The following is a 16084-nucleotide window of genomic DNA, read 5'->3' as shown; positions in this document are numbered from 1 at the left end:
AAATTCGACCGAGTTATAAAAATAAACTCTCTCATAAAATTATAACTTTTACAGTTTTACCAATAAATATGGTACATATAACTATTATGCACATATTTTATCGTGTGTCTAGATAAGAAATGTGATAAATTAACATGAAAACTTGAAAAAATAACGCTATAAAACATTACACCTGGGATGTATAGTTTTGATGTCTCACTGAGTTTAATTGATATTTCAATCAAAAGGATAATCCTATCCTTACAGGAACATCTTTGGTCAAGTGTCGTCAATAAATTTATATTAAAATTATAAGAAATAATGCATTACAAAAAGCTTTCTTTGCTGATTTGTAGATATCACACAAAAGTATATTTATAATATGAACTACCACGGATGGGGGCGTGGCTTAAACTGCGGCTGATTTGCAAATGTAAAAACATACCTTCCACCAACGTTTGGCGGCTGGTAGGCGGATGGGTTAAAATATATATGTACATATTCAGTAGATAATGCTGTGGTGAGGAGGATAGACAACCCAGTGTGGTTGTGTATCATTTATTGTAGTTCAATACACAAAGTGTATTTGTGGGTGACTCGCAATTCTGGACCAAGGGTTGAGAACAATGATCGATGTCTCGAGGTCGGTCAAAGGGTCCGTGGACAAAGAGGTGAGACAGTTCCTGAGTTGACGGCGTACGAGAATTCCGAGGCCGAGGAAGGTGCTGGTCGCAGAGGTCGTAGTAATCACATCGCTGGTGTAGAATTGAGATGGACATCTTCGGAGGAATGATATGGTACTGGTCGCTCTCCCAGTGGAGGAATGAGATGGTGCTGGTCACGCTTCCGGTGGAGAAATGAGATGGATGTCTCGTGATGTCGTTGGACAGGTGGCGCGTGAGCAAGTCGCATTCCTGGTGGAGGAGTAAGATGTTTTTGCACGGGCTATACCCCTTTTATATGGTTGGGGAAGGCATTGTTCGATTGTCTCGGTAAGCTGAATTCAAAGTCCGAATTTCAACACGTCTGCTGAAATGCGAACTCAACAATCTCAGGTCACCGCTCTTGGAACGAACGTAATCCTTTTGTTCCATGTGTATAATGATTTTGCTTAGTTGCTTTTTGCAAAGAAACAAAGCTTCTTTATTACGGTCCTGCTTTATTACAGTAAATTATAAACAATCTTTTATTTTGATATGCTTTTTATTTAACTAAATAGGAAGACTAATTTTAGAGATATAATTATTTTTATAACAGCTACGCGTAGGAATTAAGGTAATTATCATTTTCAAGCTCCGAATGATCCGAATTCCATGGACAGCTAGACACACCAATGAGACCATTCGCCAGGAACTACGCTTGGATGGCTTGACTCTGGCCAATATCTGTACCCGACGGATTCTCCAGTTCTTTGGACACGTTGCGCGTGGCAACGAGAATAGTCTGAAACGACTAGTTGTGATCGGTGAAAAACTGATCACAACTAGTGAAAAAAGGAGGGAAAGAGAGGGAGAGGAAGATCCCCACACGGTGGACCGATCAAATTAGATTGAAGATTATTTTCAAAAAAAGTGTGTGGGAATGAGCAACATTTTTTTTAATACAAACGCAAGGAACGTCATGAGATTGATACTATATTTGAGTAGTGTGGTTGTCGATCATAGGGAGAATGGTGAATGTTACACATCGCTGGTTAAATGCTAAAAGGGCCACAATGCAAAAAAATTCTAGCGTTAGAAATGTCCTTTTTATTTAGAATCATGGGTGTCTTTTTCTGAATATTAAATGTTGATGATTTAGATACCATTTTTGGAATAAAGAGTTTAATTTTTTTTTACATTGTGGCCCTTTGGAATTTAACTAGCGACACGTTAAAAGTGATCACTTAACCAGCCTATGACAGGTCGTAAGCACTGTCAATACCCAGACTTCCATACCCATATTCTTTACATTTTGAATGTGTCCAAATACTTGTTCACAAATCTGGATTATCTCTAATTAGGATTTATTTTTTTGACATTTCAACCATTGAATTATCTGTAATAGTTATTTTTATAAGTGATTTTAAATGTTGGCACTATTTTTCGAAGACTTGAATAATGAACCCAACGCTCGTTCCCAAATTAAAGTAATTTGGGAACGAGCGTTGGCGTTCATTATCAAATAAAATCCTAATTCTTGCATCAAAAAGTATTTTTGATACATTTTTGCAGGAAATCAATGATTTGTATGCAAGGTTAGCTTGAGGCCCAATAAGTAGTGTTCTTATGCATACCTTATTGCTTATGCTTTCAATGAATTAAATCCTTTTCGAGTGTGAAATCAAGTTTTTTTAGTGTTCTTGTAATTAAAATCTTTATTTAGAAATTTGTGTACTAGAATTGCAAACAAATTTGGCTCTTAAGGAAAAAATTCATCAATATAATGTTTATACAGTGAAACCTCTATCGTTTTTAAAGGGACCTATTGAAATTAACTATGAATGCGGGAAAACAATGAAAGCGGGATTAAGAAGTTCATACACAAGGAGATGCTATCGAGTGATGATACAGTCCTCCTAATCTGAATAACCATTGGTAAGTTCAAATTCTAAGAGGAATACAACGTTTAGATGTAAATAAATGTATTTATTTCAAAAAAAATACAAAGTTGAACAGAACCAAAAAATATTAAAGTTTATTTTTTATTTGAAATAATCTGTGATCAGCATGTGTTTTTTTTACTGTTTTATTTCCGTAAGTCAACAGTATGTTTTCATCTTTGCAAATATATTTTTTTTCGGCATTGTGCGTAGAAGAAAGTTTTCAATCTTTCAAAGAGTGTGCATGGTTCTGAAAATAAAGGTACAGGCAGCAGCTCCTCTTTATCAATATTGACCTCTCCTGCTGCATCTATCAACCTTGCGTCACACAGGCTTTTAATAGTTTCTATCCCAAACGATGGAATATTGTCATCGAATGTAACATTGAGGAGAATGTAAAAAAAACAGCCAAAATATATCAAATATGCAGCGTAATTCTAACGATGAATGCGGTAAAATGGTGATAGAGAAACGATAAATGCGATCTATTTTTGTATGAAATGCATTCGGGTAGAAGAAATAAACGACACATCCGGGAAAACGATTATTTGAGGAACGATAGATAGAGGTTTCACTGTATTTGGCTCTTTGGCTAATAAGTTGACTTAGGGCAATAATGGATCAGCATCCAGGGCCTCTGTGGGTACCTCAGGTCTCTGTATGATGATGGGACGGTGTGTTGGGACATATGGTCAGTTTTTTGGATCTCCAAGAGTTCTCAGGGTAACTATTGATCGCCGATCGGTTGGTCCTTTGGGGCAACTTCAATCAGATGAAGGGTCCCACCCCATTCATAATGGAAATGCCTTTATTTAACCCTTTACTGCATGACTTCATTGACAGTTTGTCTCCGAAAGACAAGTGAAGTTATTATTTTGGCGTTCATAGCGCGTCTTTTGGCTAAATTGTGAACTATATACGTGAGTTATGAATCTAATCAGTAACAACAAAGAATGGTTGCTTATATTTTTAAAGAACGTTTTAACACTAACTTTTGGGTATGTAAAAAATTTGATACACTATGCAGTGAAGGGTTAATTTAGCTTAGCATATTTTATCCATTATTTTCTGTATCCTTTTACAGTATATATTACTGTAGGTATTCAATAAATCCATCCGCCTCCGTAGTGCAATGGTCAGCACGCTCGACTACCGTTCTGGAGGCCCCAGGTTAGATTCCCAGGGAGGGGGGGCAAATAAATATAAGTGATTTTTTCACTTTAATACTTATTCAATACAATTACCCTGGACTGGTACCTGAAGCGGAGGGCTGATCACCTTTCCTTCGTGTGTTAGCGATCGAGATAACACTGTGTTTATATGATGCAGTGTCCTATGCACCACTGGGGAGTGGATTTGAAGAAGAAGATTCAATAAATAAAAATGGGATGTGATTAAAAGACTTTTGCGGGAACTTAAAGAAGAAAATGCTAGATATATGTATAACATAATAATTTTATTTTGTAGGAATAAGTAATAATACCAACTCCAAAATTAAATAACAAAAATACAAAATTATCAAAGTAAAATAATAACACAGAATTTGAGAGGAACGAATGTTAAAAGTAAAATTGGTTCTTTTGATTACAAAACAGGTAAATAAATGGTCAAAATGCAAAAGGGTTTGGTTTCATAACCAAAAATACAACACAAACAAAGGTATTATTCTTAAGTTATAGGAATAAAAACATGGGTATAAATATATAATCTTTATAAAAATATTGTATAGTAGTTAGAAAAAGGTGTTTCAGGCCGGAACATTTCCATATCCTCTGCATATATTTTTTTTAGGTATTTAAATAGAATGCTTCATTAACATCTAAATAAAATGAAATAGAATGAACCCATAACAGAAAATGACAAACACGTTTTGGAATATTTTATTATGTATGAGTAAGTATACATTTGAATGACAAATACGTTTTGGAATATTTTATCATGTATGAGTAAGTATACATATTTGGCATGCAATGCTACAATAACATATTAAGTAAATGTCAATTGGTTTGGTGACATGGCCAAGACTACGGGCATGAAGTATGCCGCTACAAGTTGAAGGAATAAAACTGGAATATATTCTATATGATTATTAGTAAGCGCAGTGGGTGAGAATATCCAATGCTGCCAGCAAGCGCTTCGTTCAAGGGATGTTTTGGGTCAGGATATCCAAGACGGCACTGATGTTCCCGTCCTTGGCTTCCAAGAGCCTGGCCAGCCTACCGTTGTCATCCTTGAAACCCATGCTCAGCATCCTGTCAAAGGCTTCAGCGATACGGGGAGCTGAAACCAAATGAATTTTACAACATTTTGAGCGAGTCCAAATACTTGTTCACACAATCTGGATTATCTCCAATTACAGGTGTTATTTTCATATTATCTTTTGACATGTCATTAAAGATGAAGAAGAATATGAAGGTCTGGGCATTCACGGGGCTATATGAACCAATTTAGAAACCTTGTTCTTGAATCACTAGAACTTCATTAGAGTTTTTAATATAAGAGTTTCTGCTTAATAAAAAGCTTCTTTATATCTCACCAATAGATGTCTCTAGTGAAGTTCTAGTGATTCAAGAACAAGGTTTCTAAATTGGTTCATATATATAGAACTTCCAAGAATTTGAGTAGTGTGATTGTCAATAATGGGTAGAATTGGTGAATGTAAATGCCCAGACTTCCATATTCTTCATTTTTGATGAGAAGTCAAAAAATAAAATGAATTTTAGTTTACATATTAAATGTTAAATCAAACACTGATTTTTCGAGTCTACCAAGTTGAATTTGATTGTTAAAAATCAATTTTGTGACAATTCATTCGCTCCTTTCAAGAACGTCATAAATCAAAAATTGTCAATTTTTAGTTGTGCATGTTTTTAGAATGCCCAGAAAATGTACTATTTCCCAGCAAAAGAGGCATATTTTTAACTTAATATTTACCTGCTACATGTCAGAAAGTGTTGTTTTTGGATTTTGAAGAAAAGGTATTGTTTAATTATTTTTTTAAATATACTAAATATTTTTCAAATGGAAAAAAAACCTTTAGACCTATGCGGCATCAAGTGCAACTAAGAGTTACAAGAAGAATAAATCAAATATAACCTCAGAAAGCGAGTTGTTTTAATGGTTATTCAAAAAATTTAAGGGGAGTTTTACATAAAAAGGGCCGTGTTTACTTTGATTATGGTTTTAGAATCGACTTACCCGTAGGTCTGACGGAAGAAACTGGGGCAGCCGGTGGGGTTGGCTGTTTGGGGGCTTCGGCAACAACTTCCATCGGAGCCGGGGAAGGATCATTCTGAATAGGAGCAGAAGGCCTGGCAATCATCTCCGAAATCAGAGGGTAGATTCCGGCGTAGGTATTACCACTAGCCACATTGGCGGACGATGCAGCCATAACTTCGTTCTTCATAGCGCGAGCCTGCAGCTCCAGCTGCTTGTTGAATTCACGCGTCATCTGTTCCATGTCAAAAGCAATATTGCGGGGCGGCATGGGTGCGCCGCTCTGATTGTTTTCTAAAATAAAATATACATATATTTTTGAATTCCAATTACGGTTATATTCTACTGTCATATTTAAATAGACATTCACTTGTGAGCCGGGACTTCTGCGCTAGTCAAAACAAAAAATGATTCAGTTAACGAGTAAGATTCTGGATCGAATTATGCTTGTTGTGAGAGGTGCCACTGTATAGTAAAAGCTCTTTAATTCAAAATATGTACTTTGAATATTACCATAATTTGAATAGTACTACAAAATTTTTGCTCCCCCATAATTTCAATTCAATTCAAAGTCAAAAAATACAAATGTCTTAGAAACATTTCCTACAATATGGAAAAACCCATATCGTGCAATCAATTGAAAAGTATAAGGAAAATGATCAATTATTTTATTATTCAAAATATTTTTGATGTATCAAACATTTTGATCTTACTACATGCATATTTATTTGAGCTTGTTAGTTTACCCCTTTGGCTACCAGGACTTTTGGGATTACTATGCTAGAAATACCGCAATTTAAACATAAATAATTCAAAAATAAAAGATGTTCGATAATTTATAAACATTTCCATTATTAAAATAAATCTGCTTTTAAATTTGATATTCGGTGAGACAAAAATATCTCTCCAGGTTAACTAAATGTATGCAACGTTGTAAAAAAAATTGACTAAGGAGTAAATGCTGCCTTAATGCACTTAATGTCCACCTCCTTTTTCGTTGCGCACATAATTCAACAATTTATCGACTTTCCCACCTAATCGACGACATCCGATGTTGAAAGAAATAAAGTAGGGGTTTGAGTCATTTTTATTTTTTTAAGTTACACGTACAGTTATCTTATTTTACACGGAAATGGTTTAATGTACTTTGTTTTTTTTGTTTTAAGTTTTTTAAACATAAATTTGTGTAATATTACAACTCATTGTAAGATATAAATGATCATTTAATTCTCAATATCTAATGTATAACTTATTGAAGAAAAAAAAATATGAATCAAATTTCTTTGCACAAACCTGAAGGAATTCCTAACATACTGTCCAAAATGTATCTGACACTTTTATAAATCATGATGTCCGATCTGACGGATCCGATATTTCTCTCTAGAGTACCGAAAGCCGATATATCAGATTTTGGTAACCAAAGGTTTAAATTAATTAAAAAATACTGTGCATACAGCAATTAACAAAATGATACTGAAGTCGCTTTAGTCAGATTTGTGATGGACAAAATTATTGTCCCGATTGTGATGGACAAAATTAACGCTACGATTCTACCGTATAGAGGTCGGACAAACTGTAAGTTAGAATGAAAATGTAAAGGCATTATTTTCTAATTTAATTGGAAAATTAGCGTGCGCAATAGTGCGTATAAAGATCTATTAGTGTATTCTGAAATGATGGTTTCCAGATATTAAAATGTAGTTGGCTCTAGACAAAAACTAACCTTTTACAGGTTCGTCAGTATTCAAAAGTGTCCATCCCTCGGGCTTCACATTCTCAGACACACTCGCATCCGAGTCATCAGAGGAGGACGAGTCATCCTCAGCGTCAACGTCAATGGTGGGAGGACGTAACTCATCAGCTGTCGGGGTATACTCTGTTGCAACATCTTCAGGAACTACTTTTTCATCGTGGGCACAGCACTCGGCCTTCGATTGAGGCCTAGCCCTGAGATTGATATCGATGGTTGCCCCGAAAGGGTCTAGAATATGAGCGACCCTATTGCCGAAGCCGTTCACGAACATAACGTGACGGTTATACATGTCGGATGGGCTAGGGATATTACCATTTTGAGGCTTAGCTTCGTTCGCATTTGCGGCGCTAGCGGAAGCTTGGGGCTCGGACGGGGTGGTCGGGGGCGCAGTAGCGGAAGCGCCGGCGGCGCCATTCGGCAACTCGATATCGAAACTTCCGGCCAGGTTGGAGAATCCGTTGATATAACCAGTCATTTTTGACATCCAGTTGGCAAAATCTTTTCCCATTCGCTGCTGGCCCTCGTGCTTTGCCTCGTGCTTCGCCTCGTGCCTCGCCTCGTGCCGTCCCCCGTGGTGGCCTTTACCTCCGTGGTGCCTGCAGATTGGAAAATAATAAGTTTTAAGTTTTGTACTGACATTTCTTGGTGGAGCTGCATTTTATAGAATAAAATAACTATGTAATTTTTTCCACATTAATTTTATTTGACCAGCAACCGGGTTTTGTCATAACCGAAATCATCAGACTGGTGTGAGGCTAGACAAAATTCTGTGTTACATACACAAGGCAGGAGTTGAAAACCACGATTTTATATATTTTTTTCCGACAAAATGAATTTAAATTGAATGAGTTTAAATATTGTACTATAATAATAATTACATGTAAAGTAAGTAAAGGTTTTGGTCATGATTTTATATAATTATTTTTTTTTAAATACTGGCCGCGAGCTTGACATGCTTGATCCAAAGTATGATGTGGTATTTTTTATTATGTCATTTTTTGTAAAATAATTTCAAGTTGCTTTTTTACTAGGATAGATCAGTATTACCGATAGAGTAAATACTGGGAGGAATTCGGGAAAATTGATCCATTAGAATTAAGACTTTTTTTTGACAATATCACCAGTATGTATATATTTATTTTATAATTAACACTAGCTAACAAAAAAGATCTTACCTGTCGCGGCGATGTTTCTTGTGAGGACATTCTGGTCCTTCGTTCTTCTCCAAAACTACGTGGGGTCCATTCACAACAATCCTGCGCATCTTAGATGGAAAGATCTTGGGCAGTTTCGACTAAAATCATCAAAATATGCTCATCAATATAAAAATAAACCAAAAACACAAGGTTACATAAAAAACGTGTGAAAATATTTTCACATGTCAATTTAATTATAGTCTTTTTTTATGTGTAAAATACAATATGGTATGTATGGTGGTGCAATGGCGAAATACTAAAAGAAAAAGGAAGCACATTTCATTTACTGTTTATCATGGTGGTAGTGTATACAACACAACTGCATTATAAAACACTTAATGCATTATTATCTCAAAACACTCTTTTTATTTTGTAAGGAATGAAAGAATGAAAATAGTTGGTAATTTGATTTACCTCTTTTATTTACTGACCATAGAGTACCAAATTACTTTTGACCGAGAATTAATATTCAGAATGTTGTAAGGACATGTCCTAGAGAAAATATTACTCCACCATTCAATTTAAAACTCTCTTCTTAACTTAAAAGAATGATTTCATTTTTACATAATTAATAACAAAAAATGTTTTCATCATATCCTCACAATATATCATTGTGCCAATGCCAAAGTCAAAAATCTGCATTTTCCACTATTTTTCAGATAAAGTCAAAAATGTTATATATTTAATTTTTACAAATAGCCATTTTAAAATATGGGTTGTTTTATAGATATTTAAGTACTGTATGAAGCTGGTTTATTAATTATACATTTATAAAATAGAAAACTTACAGACGAAATGGGCGAAGGAATGCGAATCATGAAATGCTGCGAGTGCATTTTCTTCTCTTCACACGTGGAGCACAGATCGAAATCAATGCACGAAAAGCACTTGTAACGATACCCGATGACGGGCCCTTCGCAGCCATCGCACACTACTCCCACATGCTCAGCGTTGTTATCAAAAGTGCGCTCTGTAAAAACATCAATTTATGTATTCAATTATACATATCTAGAATATTGTCCATTTACTGTGTTTATCATTCATTAAATTAGATTTTGGTTGCCAACGTGAACCTGGGCTACCAACTGCGCGGGAAAAGAATCAGGAATGTCTGCTACGTTGATGATGCCGTCATAATAGCAGAATCTATTTTCAAGTTCCACTTGACATGGGAAAAGTACAACGTGATATATATTGACAAAACTAAAAGCATGACCATATCCAGGAGTCCAGTAAGATGCAAATTAGCTGTAAATAACAGAGCCGTTGAACAGGTGATGGAATTTAAGTATCTTGGAGTTGACGTTAGTTGCATCGGTAATCTCTGTGGCAAGACTATAAAACAAATCAAGAAGGCTGCAGCTATATCCGGATGCCTCGGAAATTGAGTGCGGAGGAACAAACACATGAGAATGGAAAGTAAAAAATATACATAACATGTGTTCAACCAATAAACACTGATGGAATTGAGGCATGAGCAGATACTTCTAGAACAAAATCTCGACTTCGAATCTCTGAGATGAAAACTCTCCGATCTATAACCAGAAACACGTTGCAAGACCGCATAAGAAACACTGATATCCGAAGCATGTGTAAGATGAAAGATATCATGATGAAAGATATCCCTTCAAGGAAACTCTGAAGGAGACCTCTACTTAATAAAGGCAGACCTCCAAAAAGGTGGAGAGATACCTGGCAGTCAACATGCCAAGAGCAACAGATCCTGAGGATCTATAAAAAGAAGAAGACTAATATTTTGGTTGATAATTAAGTTACACGTTAAAACAAGTTGCATTCAAAGAAATAATGTCACATATTTGTAAACAAATGATGTTCTAGATGCCAGAAATATGCAAATACATGCTTATGAATCATCAATGTGTAATGTATCGGTAGTGTGACCTCAATTGGATAGGTTATTTGCATAGTATAGAAATAATATTCTACAAAAAGATATTATATACTGCGTGAATTTTTATCACACAGTGGAAAAACACCTAAGTCATTAGATTTTAGTTATCATTATTATTTATGTTGGAATTCCATTGTTCCATTGTGCTCCGATTTATTTTTAGCATAATTCTGGTCTGACTCAGCTGGTACAATGTATCAGCGCATTCGTGATAAGTACCCAAAGTAAAAACAAAAACATGTCGACACCGAAACATTTCATGTTTAACTATTTCTGTAGATTGCAAAATTTTACTTAAGTTAATACATATAATAAATGATGAATTAAATTTAGAAAAATATATTTTTTTTAATGTATGATTATAACAAAAGGAAAATATCTTTCCTGAAACATGTCTCGCTAAATCTGAAGGTACAAAATGGTTTAAATGGCAATCAGCATCACCATTCGCAAATCAGTTCTGTAAAATAGCCTAAGCCGTTGGTATTCATCAGGAACTAATTTTTCCCATTACAATGAAGTTTAAAGAATATCACAAATTCAGCGGAAGAATTCAAACGTATCCACACTCACTCGAGTAGATATCTCGGAAACCATAAGCGAGTGATTCAGTTTGCGGGATGGCCAGTTAAGAATACTTTGCATCGAGTTAAGAGAACTCCTAACAACTCAAATATCCCTAAGTACCTGAGCTATTCGGAAAACAAATATAAATATTTTACGTGCACTGTCACAAAGTCTGGCTCAGTAGTGTAATGGTCAGCACGCTCAGCTACCATACTGGAGGTCCCCGGTTCGATTCCTAGGGGAGGGGGGGGTGTCAAATAAATAAAAGTGATTTTTCGCTCTAATATTTATTCAATATTACCCCAGACTGTACCTGAAGCGCAGGGCTGATTGCCTTTCCTTCATGTGTTAACGGTCAAGATAACACTACGTTTATATGATGCAGTGCCCTATGCACCATCGGGTGCGGATAAGGGTTTGAAGAAGAAGTCGCAAATAGCGCCCGCGTAAGCATGAAATGATACAACAATAAAATACGGAGAATACATAAAAAAAAAACAAAGAAACTTACTTCGGCCGCACGTAGCGGCACCGAACAAAACGTGCGCTGCATCAGCAGCAGTAGTCTTGTTCAGCTTCTTCACATACAACTTCTTCAAGTCATCCGGAGTGTTCGAAAGAGCCAAGAGCAACTCTTCATCGCTGGAAATCATGATTTCATCTCCTTCGTTATCTAAGGGAATAACCACATATTTTAGAATGTAATTTATTGATATATTGTATTTTAAAAGCATTGGTAACTTTGTGGTGTGGTAATATGATACACACAAAGTGAACGATGAATGATAAGGAGTGTAATTACAGCTCGCCATATGCCAAGTACTTTTGATACCATATATGTATAGCTGTTTGCAATCAGAGGGTAGATAGTAAGTACTTTAACATTTAAAAAAACATTAATTACAAATTGATGATAATAAGGAAGGGAAAGGTAAAAGGGAGTTTAGGGAAAGAGGTAGAGGGAAAAACTAAGGGAGGAGGTTTGATGGACAGTTAGGATTCTAATGATAGGTAGTAATGTCTCAGATGTTTCTTAAAAGGTATTTAAGAAGGTGCATTTTTTACAAGGAGAGGTAATTCATTTCATACTCATTCATCCATAGTTTACATTACTACTCCAATATCTTTAAAAATATATACCTTTCCAGGAAACCGTAAAGGGCCCATTATTCATCACCGGGAACACGGAGTACAGCTTCGCTTTAAGATATTCGAAGCTGGTCACGGCGCTCCTGTCAATCCCAAATCTCCTGACTTCGGAATCGCCTCCATCGGGCGTGATGAGGAACACCTTGAACGAAACGCTCTGTTCGGGCTGCATTTTTCTCGATTTCTTGAGTTCTGAGTTCTGAAAGAAAATATAATTTATAATTAAAATACAACTTTGTTTTATAACCACTATAATTATTATAACTTAATCATAATGTCTACCGGTTTCGAGGCTAACCGCTTCTTAATACTAAAACGCTAAGCAAAAGAGCTTGGGTAGATCCCAAGTGGCTTTATTTTTTGTGTATATTAGCTGTCACAGTCAAAAGGTATCAGGGATGTTGAGTGATTGGAAACATATTTAATAACAGACTTCTAGAAAAATCTATCACTTGTGTATTTATTAGTTTAAAATTATTATTAATTGTTTTTTTTTATTTCTAATATTTCTAAGTAATCTTATTTAAGTTCTCTGTTGCAAAAGTTATACATTAGTTATAAAAAGAAAAATCACAAAGTTATTGCTTCAAATATAAATTATAAAATATAATTTATTTATTAGTAACAGGGTTAGTACAGCAGGACCTCTAAAATCCGAATGCTGAAAATGTACCTCCTGTTCGGACTAGTGGAGCATTCGGATTACAGAGTACAAAAAAACTGTAGGGTATTTTTATCAAATAAAACAACTTTTACTTAAATTTTAATAAAAGTTTTCCTCAATCTAACATAGATGGCTGTTGTGAACTCAATGTACTGTATCAAGAGATTAATCAATATATCTAGAAGTTCCAAAATTTTCAGTAGTGTGGTTGTCAACCATGGGTAAAATTGGTGAATGTTGAATGTGTGCAAAGTGATCACTTGACCAGTATATGACAGGTCATAAGCCCTGTAAATACCCAGACTTCCATATTTATCTTCATCTATGAATGATGAATGTGTGTAGAGTGATCACTTAGCCAGCCTTCGACAGGTCATAAGCCCTGTAAATACCCAGACATCCATATTCTTCTTCATCTATGTTGAGATGTCAAAAAATGGTTTAAAAAATTGTGAACTAGTATTTGGACACACTAAAAATGTTGCAATGCATAATTTGTGAGAACTCGCCTTTAGTCCCTTTGACTCATACTTATTCACTTGTCTCAAAGTGAGTATAAACATGAGCAGTGTATGAATGCTACACACAACGAGAACAGTATCTACAAAAAGTTATTTCATACATATATTTTTTTAGCGTTTTTAAAATGGCTATTTTGTCAGAATCTCATGATTTTATTTTCTCTTATAATTTTTTTTCATTTTCCATAATTCCTTGCCATTATTCAACTGAAACTTGTACTGCAACCTAAGAAGATGGATGAGGAATTTAAAACAAAAACCAGGATCAATGTGAAAATTTGACCAAAACCAATATGGCTAACTTTTGAAATTATATCCTAAATTTAGATACCTGGACATTAGAGCTAATGAAAATGCAAGCGAATATTCGCAGGATAATTTGTATCTGGTTGAAGATGATAGTTCAGACACTATTTCACGATGAATGAGCAATAAATGTTATGAAAATCTTCCATTAAACTTTGTCTACTGTTCTTTGTTCTTTTCCTGCCCAATAGAAAAACTCAAATCCAAATAAAATAAAAGTATAATTCCCTTAATAATAATTATAATTAAGAATTTTGATGGTAGGTACACTGTTGGAAAACAAAAAAAGGCTATACTGTCGTTAAATGGGACAGATTGGCAGCAGCTGCCGTCCATAAGGGAAATTGTTTCACCATAAATGCGCAGCTGTGTAGCGCCTGTTGCGTCACAACACCCTCATTTGTATTGATCCTGAGTCAAGCAACAAATTCAGAAAAAAACAGCTTTTTAATTATTGTCCGATATGCGGAAAAATTCTGGAAAACAGTAATGCGACATTCTATCCTCTCTACCTACCAATGAAATCACACAACTAATAACATCGTTAACGTTAATCAATAAATGTTCAGTTTGACCTGTTGCGACATACCGGCATTATTGCGCCATAATTTCATCACTATGTAAATGGAAAATGACAAATATGTATTGAATAAATATATGCAAACGTCTGCTGACTGTGCCAACTCGACCATCCAATGCGAATGCAAACAAAAACTCATCAAAAGCGATCAAAAGAGAATATTTTTATTCCATATGAAGAAAAAAAAATCTCGATCGATGAGTGACAACGCCCTGTGAAGCGAAAAAGCAGAGTCCAGATTTGTTTTAAAGAAATACCATGAATATTTTTGTTTATTTTAAAGGGAACTTTAAAATCAGATTTTAGCATCGGCTTTGGAAGGAGTATACAAACATATTGTAATGTAAATACATATTTCAATATGGCGACTTGAGATTTTGCAAACTAACATCCATTCGCAATTAAACTGCGAGGAAACACGACCTCAAACATGTTTTGTCCAAGAGGTAATCATTATAATCTTCACAAGGTCGTAGAATATCAGACAATAAAGCTAATATTTGGTTATATTATTAATTAATATTATTCTTCATATAGAAGGAAAATACTTACCGCGACTAAGACGCAAAAAGTAAAGGACCAACAGAATAAACTATTAAAATCAATGCAGATGGAACCTCGACGAACAAACTAAACGAATTGATAACGGCTTGGAGAGAATCAACAAATATATACTCACATTATTTCACCGTATGGCGCAACTGGTGGACACAACAGAACCAAAACACGTAATGCAGTCTAATGACGAGATGACATCGCGAAAACTGGGCTCCGGGGAAAACGATCAATAAAGCTCAGCATACAACCTTCCCGAAGATTCTCGAAACAGTGATACCAACAGCAATATTAAATTGCTTTTCCTGACGTTTTCCTTATCAATTTCGGAATTCCGAATGCAAGAAATCTTTAAAAAATATATTTAATTTTTTGAAAAGATACTTCTTTCTTTTCTTTTTAAAAAAGAGAAAAATGAGTGATTTTATTATTTACAAAAATACTTTCATTCTATTTCTGTGAACCTAAGCCGCTTATTATCAAAAGTAGGGATCAAATTGTGGTAGAGTAGTTTCGAACTCTGACTCAAGAGTCCGCGACACTTACCACGGGACCACAACCTGACACTTTTATAGTGGCGATTCGATGAGATATGAGATTGACAGTGAAATTTCAATGACAGGTCACGATTATTAAGTACATTTCGTTACGTGAGAGTGAAGAAAAACCAAGACAGCCACAGGAGTAGTAACAAGTGTAACAGTACGCGCAGTCAACAAAAAGAAGTATCTTCTTATTGTTCTTCTTGGAGTGTAGCCCTCATACTTACACCTACAGTGGTTAGCAAAATCAAAGAAATAATGAATAAGAATGAAGGAAAGGACTTTATAGGTCTTAAAAGTAATTAACTTTCTTTTCGAAAAATTTGGTCTGTACATAAATAACAAACCCAAAGAATCGACAACAAAATCCGGAATAGATGCAATTTTTTCTCGTTATCTCGAAAACACCGAATTACGAACATTTATCTCATATTTAAGTTCATAAGGACATATATTACAAACCATATCAGTAAAACCAATTAAAGTGCCAATCAATGACAGTATACATATTGAATAAACGGATTATTAATCACCAAATTTAGTATTCTAGTCTTTTTTAGAAA

General features: G+C 35.0%; 1 protein-coding gene across 4 annotated transcripts; it reads right to left on the bottom strand.

Moving 5' to 3' along the window:
* Positions 1–3999: 3999 nt before the first annotated feature.
* On the bottom strand, positions 4000–15190 carry LOC148309189 (uncharacterized). 4 transcript variants are annotated; one of them, XM_088260523.1, is made up of 8 exons: positions 14977–15190; positions 12345–12552; positions 11716–11877; positions 9514–9695; positions 8705–8823; positions 7500–8125; positions 5759–6070; positions 4000–4840 (listed from the first exon to the last, which is right to left on the bottom strand). In XM_088260523.1, the coding sequence occupies exons 2-8, from the start codon at positions 12523–12525 to the stop codon at positions 4701–4703; spliced, it is 1722 nt and encodes a 573-aa protein (XP_088116649.1). In that variant the 5' UTR covers positions 12526–12552; positions 14977–15190; the 3' UTR covers positions 4000–4700. The 4 variants fall into 4 exon arrangements, with proteins under 4 accessions (XP_088116649.1, XP_088116650.1, XP_088116648.1 ...); XM_088260524.1 differs by having other exon boundaries at positions 7842–8125; XM_088260522.1 differs by having other exon boundaries at positions 15104–15190.
* Between the last annotated feature and the right edge of the window lie 894 nt (positions 15191–16084).

Source organism: Brachycentrus maculatus, unplaced genomic scaffold, assembly GCF_059751285.1.
Source record: "Brachycentrus maculatus isolate JH-2025_06_01 unplaced genomic scaffold, ASM5975128v1 h1tg000137l, whole genome shotgun sequence".
Lineage (NCBI taxonomy): Eukaryota > Metazoa > Arthropoda > Insecta > Trichoptera > Brachycentridae > Brachycentrus > Brachycentrus maculatus.
The sequence above is the reverse complement of the archived record's forward strand: the minus strand, read 5'-3'. Positions and strand labels throughout refer to the sequence as shown.

Coding starts and splice junctions, on each gene's coding strand:
- LOC148309189 (XM_088260523.1), bottom strand. CDS start 12,525: ATGCAGCCCGAACAGAGCGTTTCGTTCAAGGTGTTCCTCATCACGCCC. Junction 8,824..9,513: donor TTCCTTCGCCCATTTCGTCT/GTAAGTTTTCTA, acceptor TGATGATTTTAG/TCGAAACTGCCCAAGATCTT. Junction 6,071..7,499: donor TACTGACGAACCTGTAAAAG/GTTAGTTTTTGT, acceptor ATTTTATTTTAG/AAAACAATCAGAGCGGCGCA.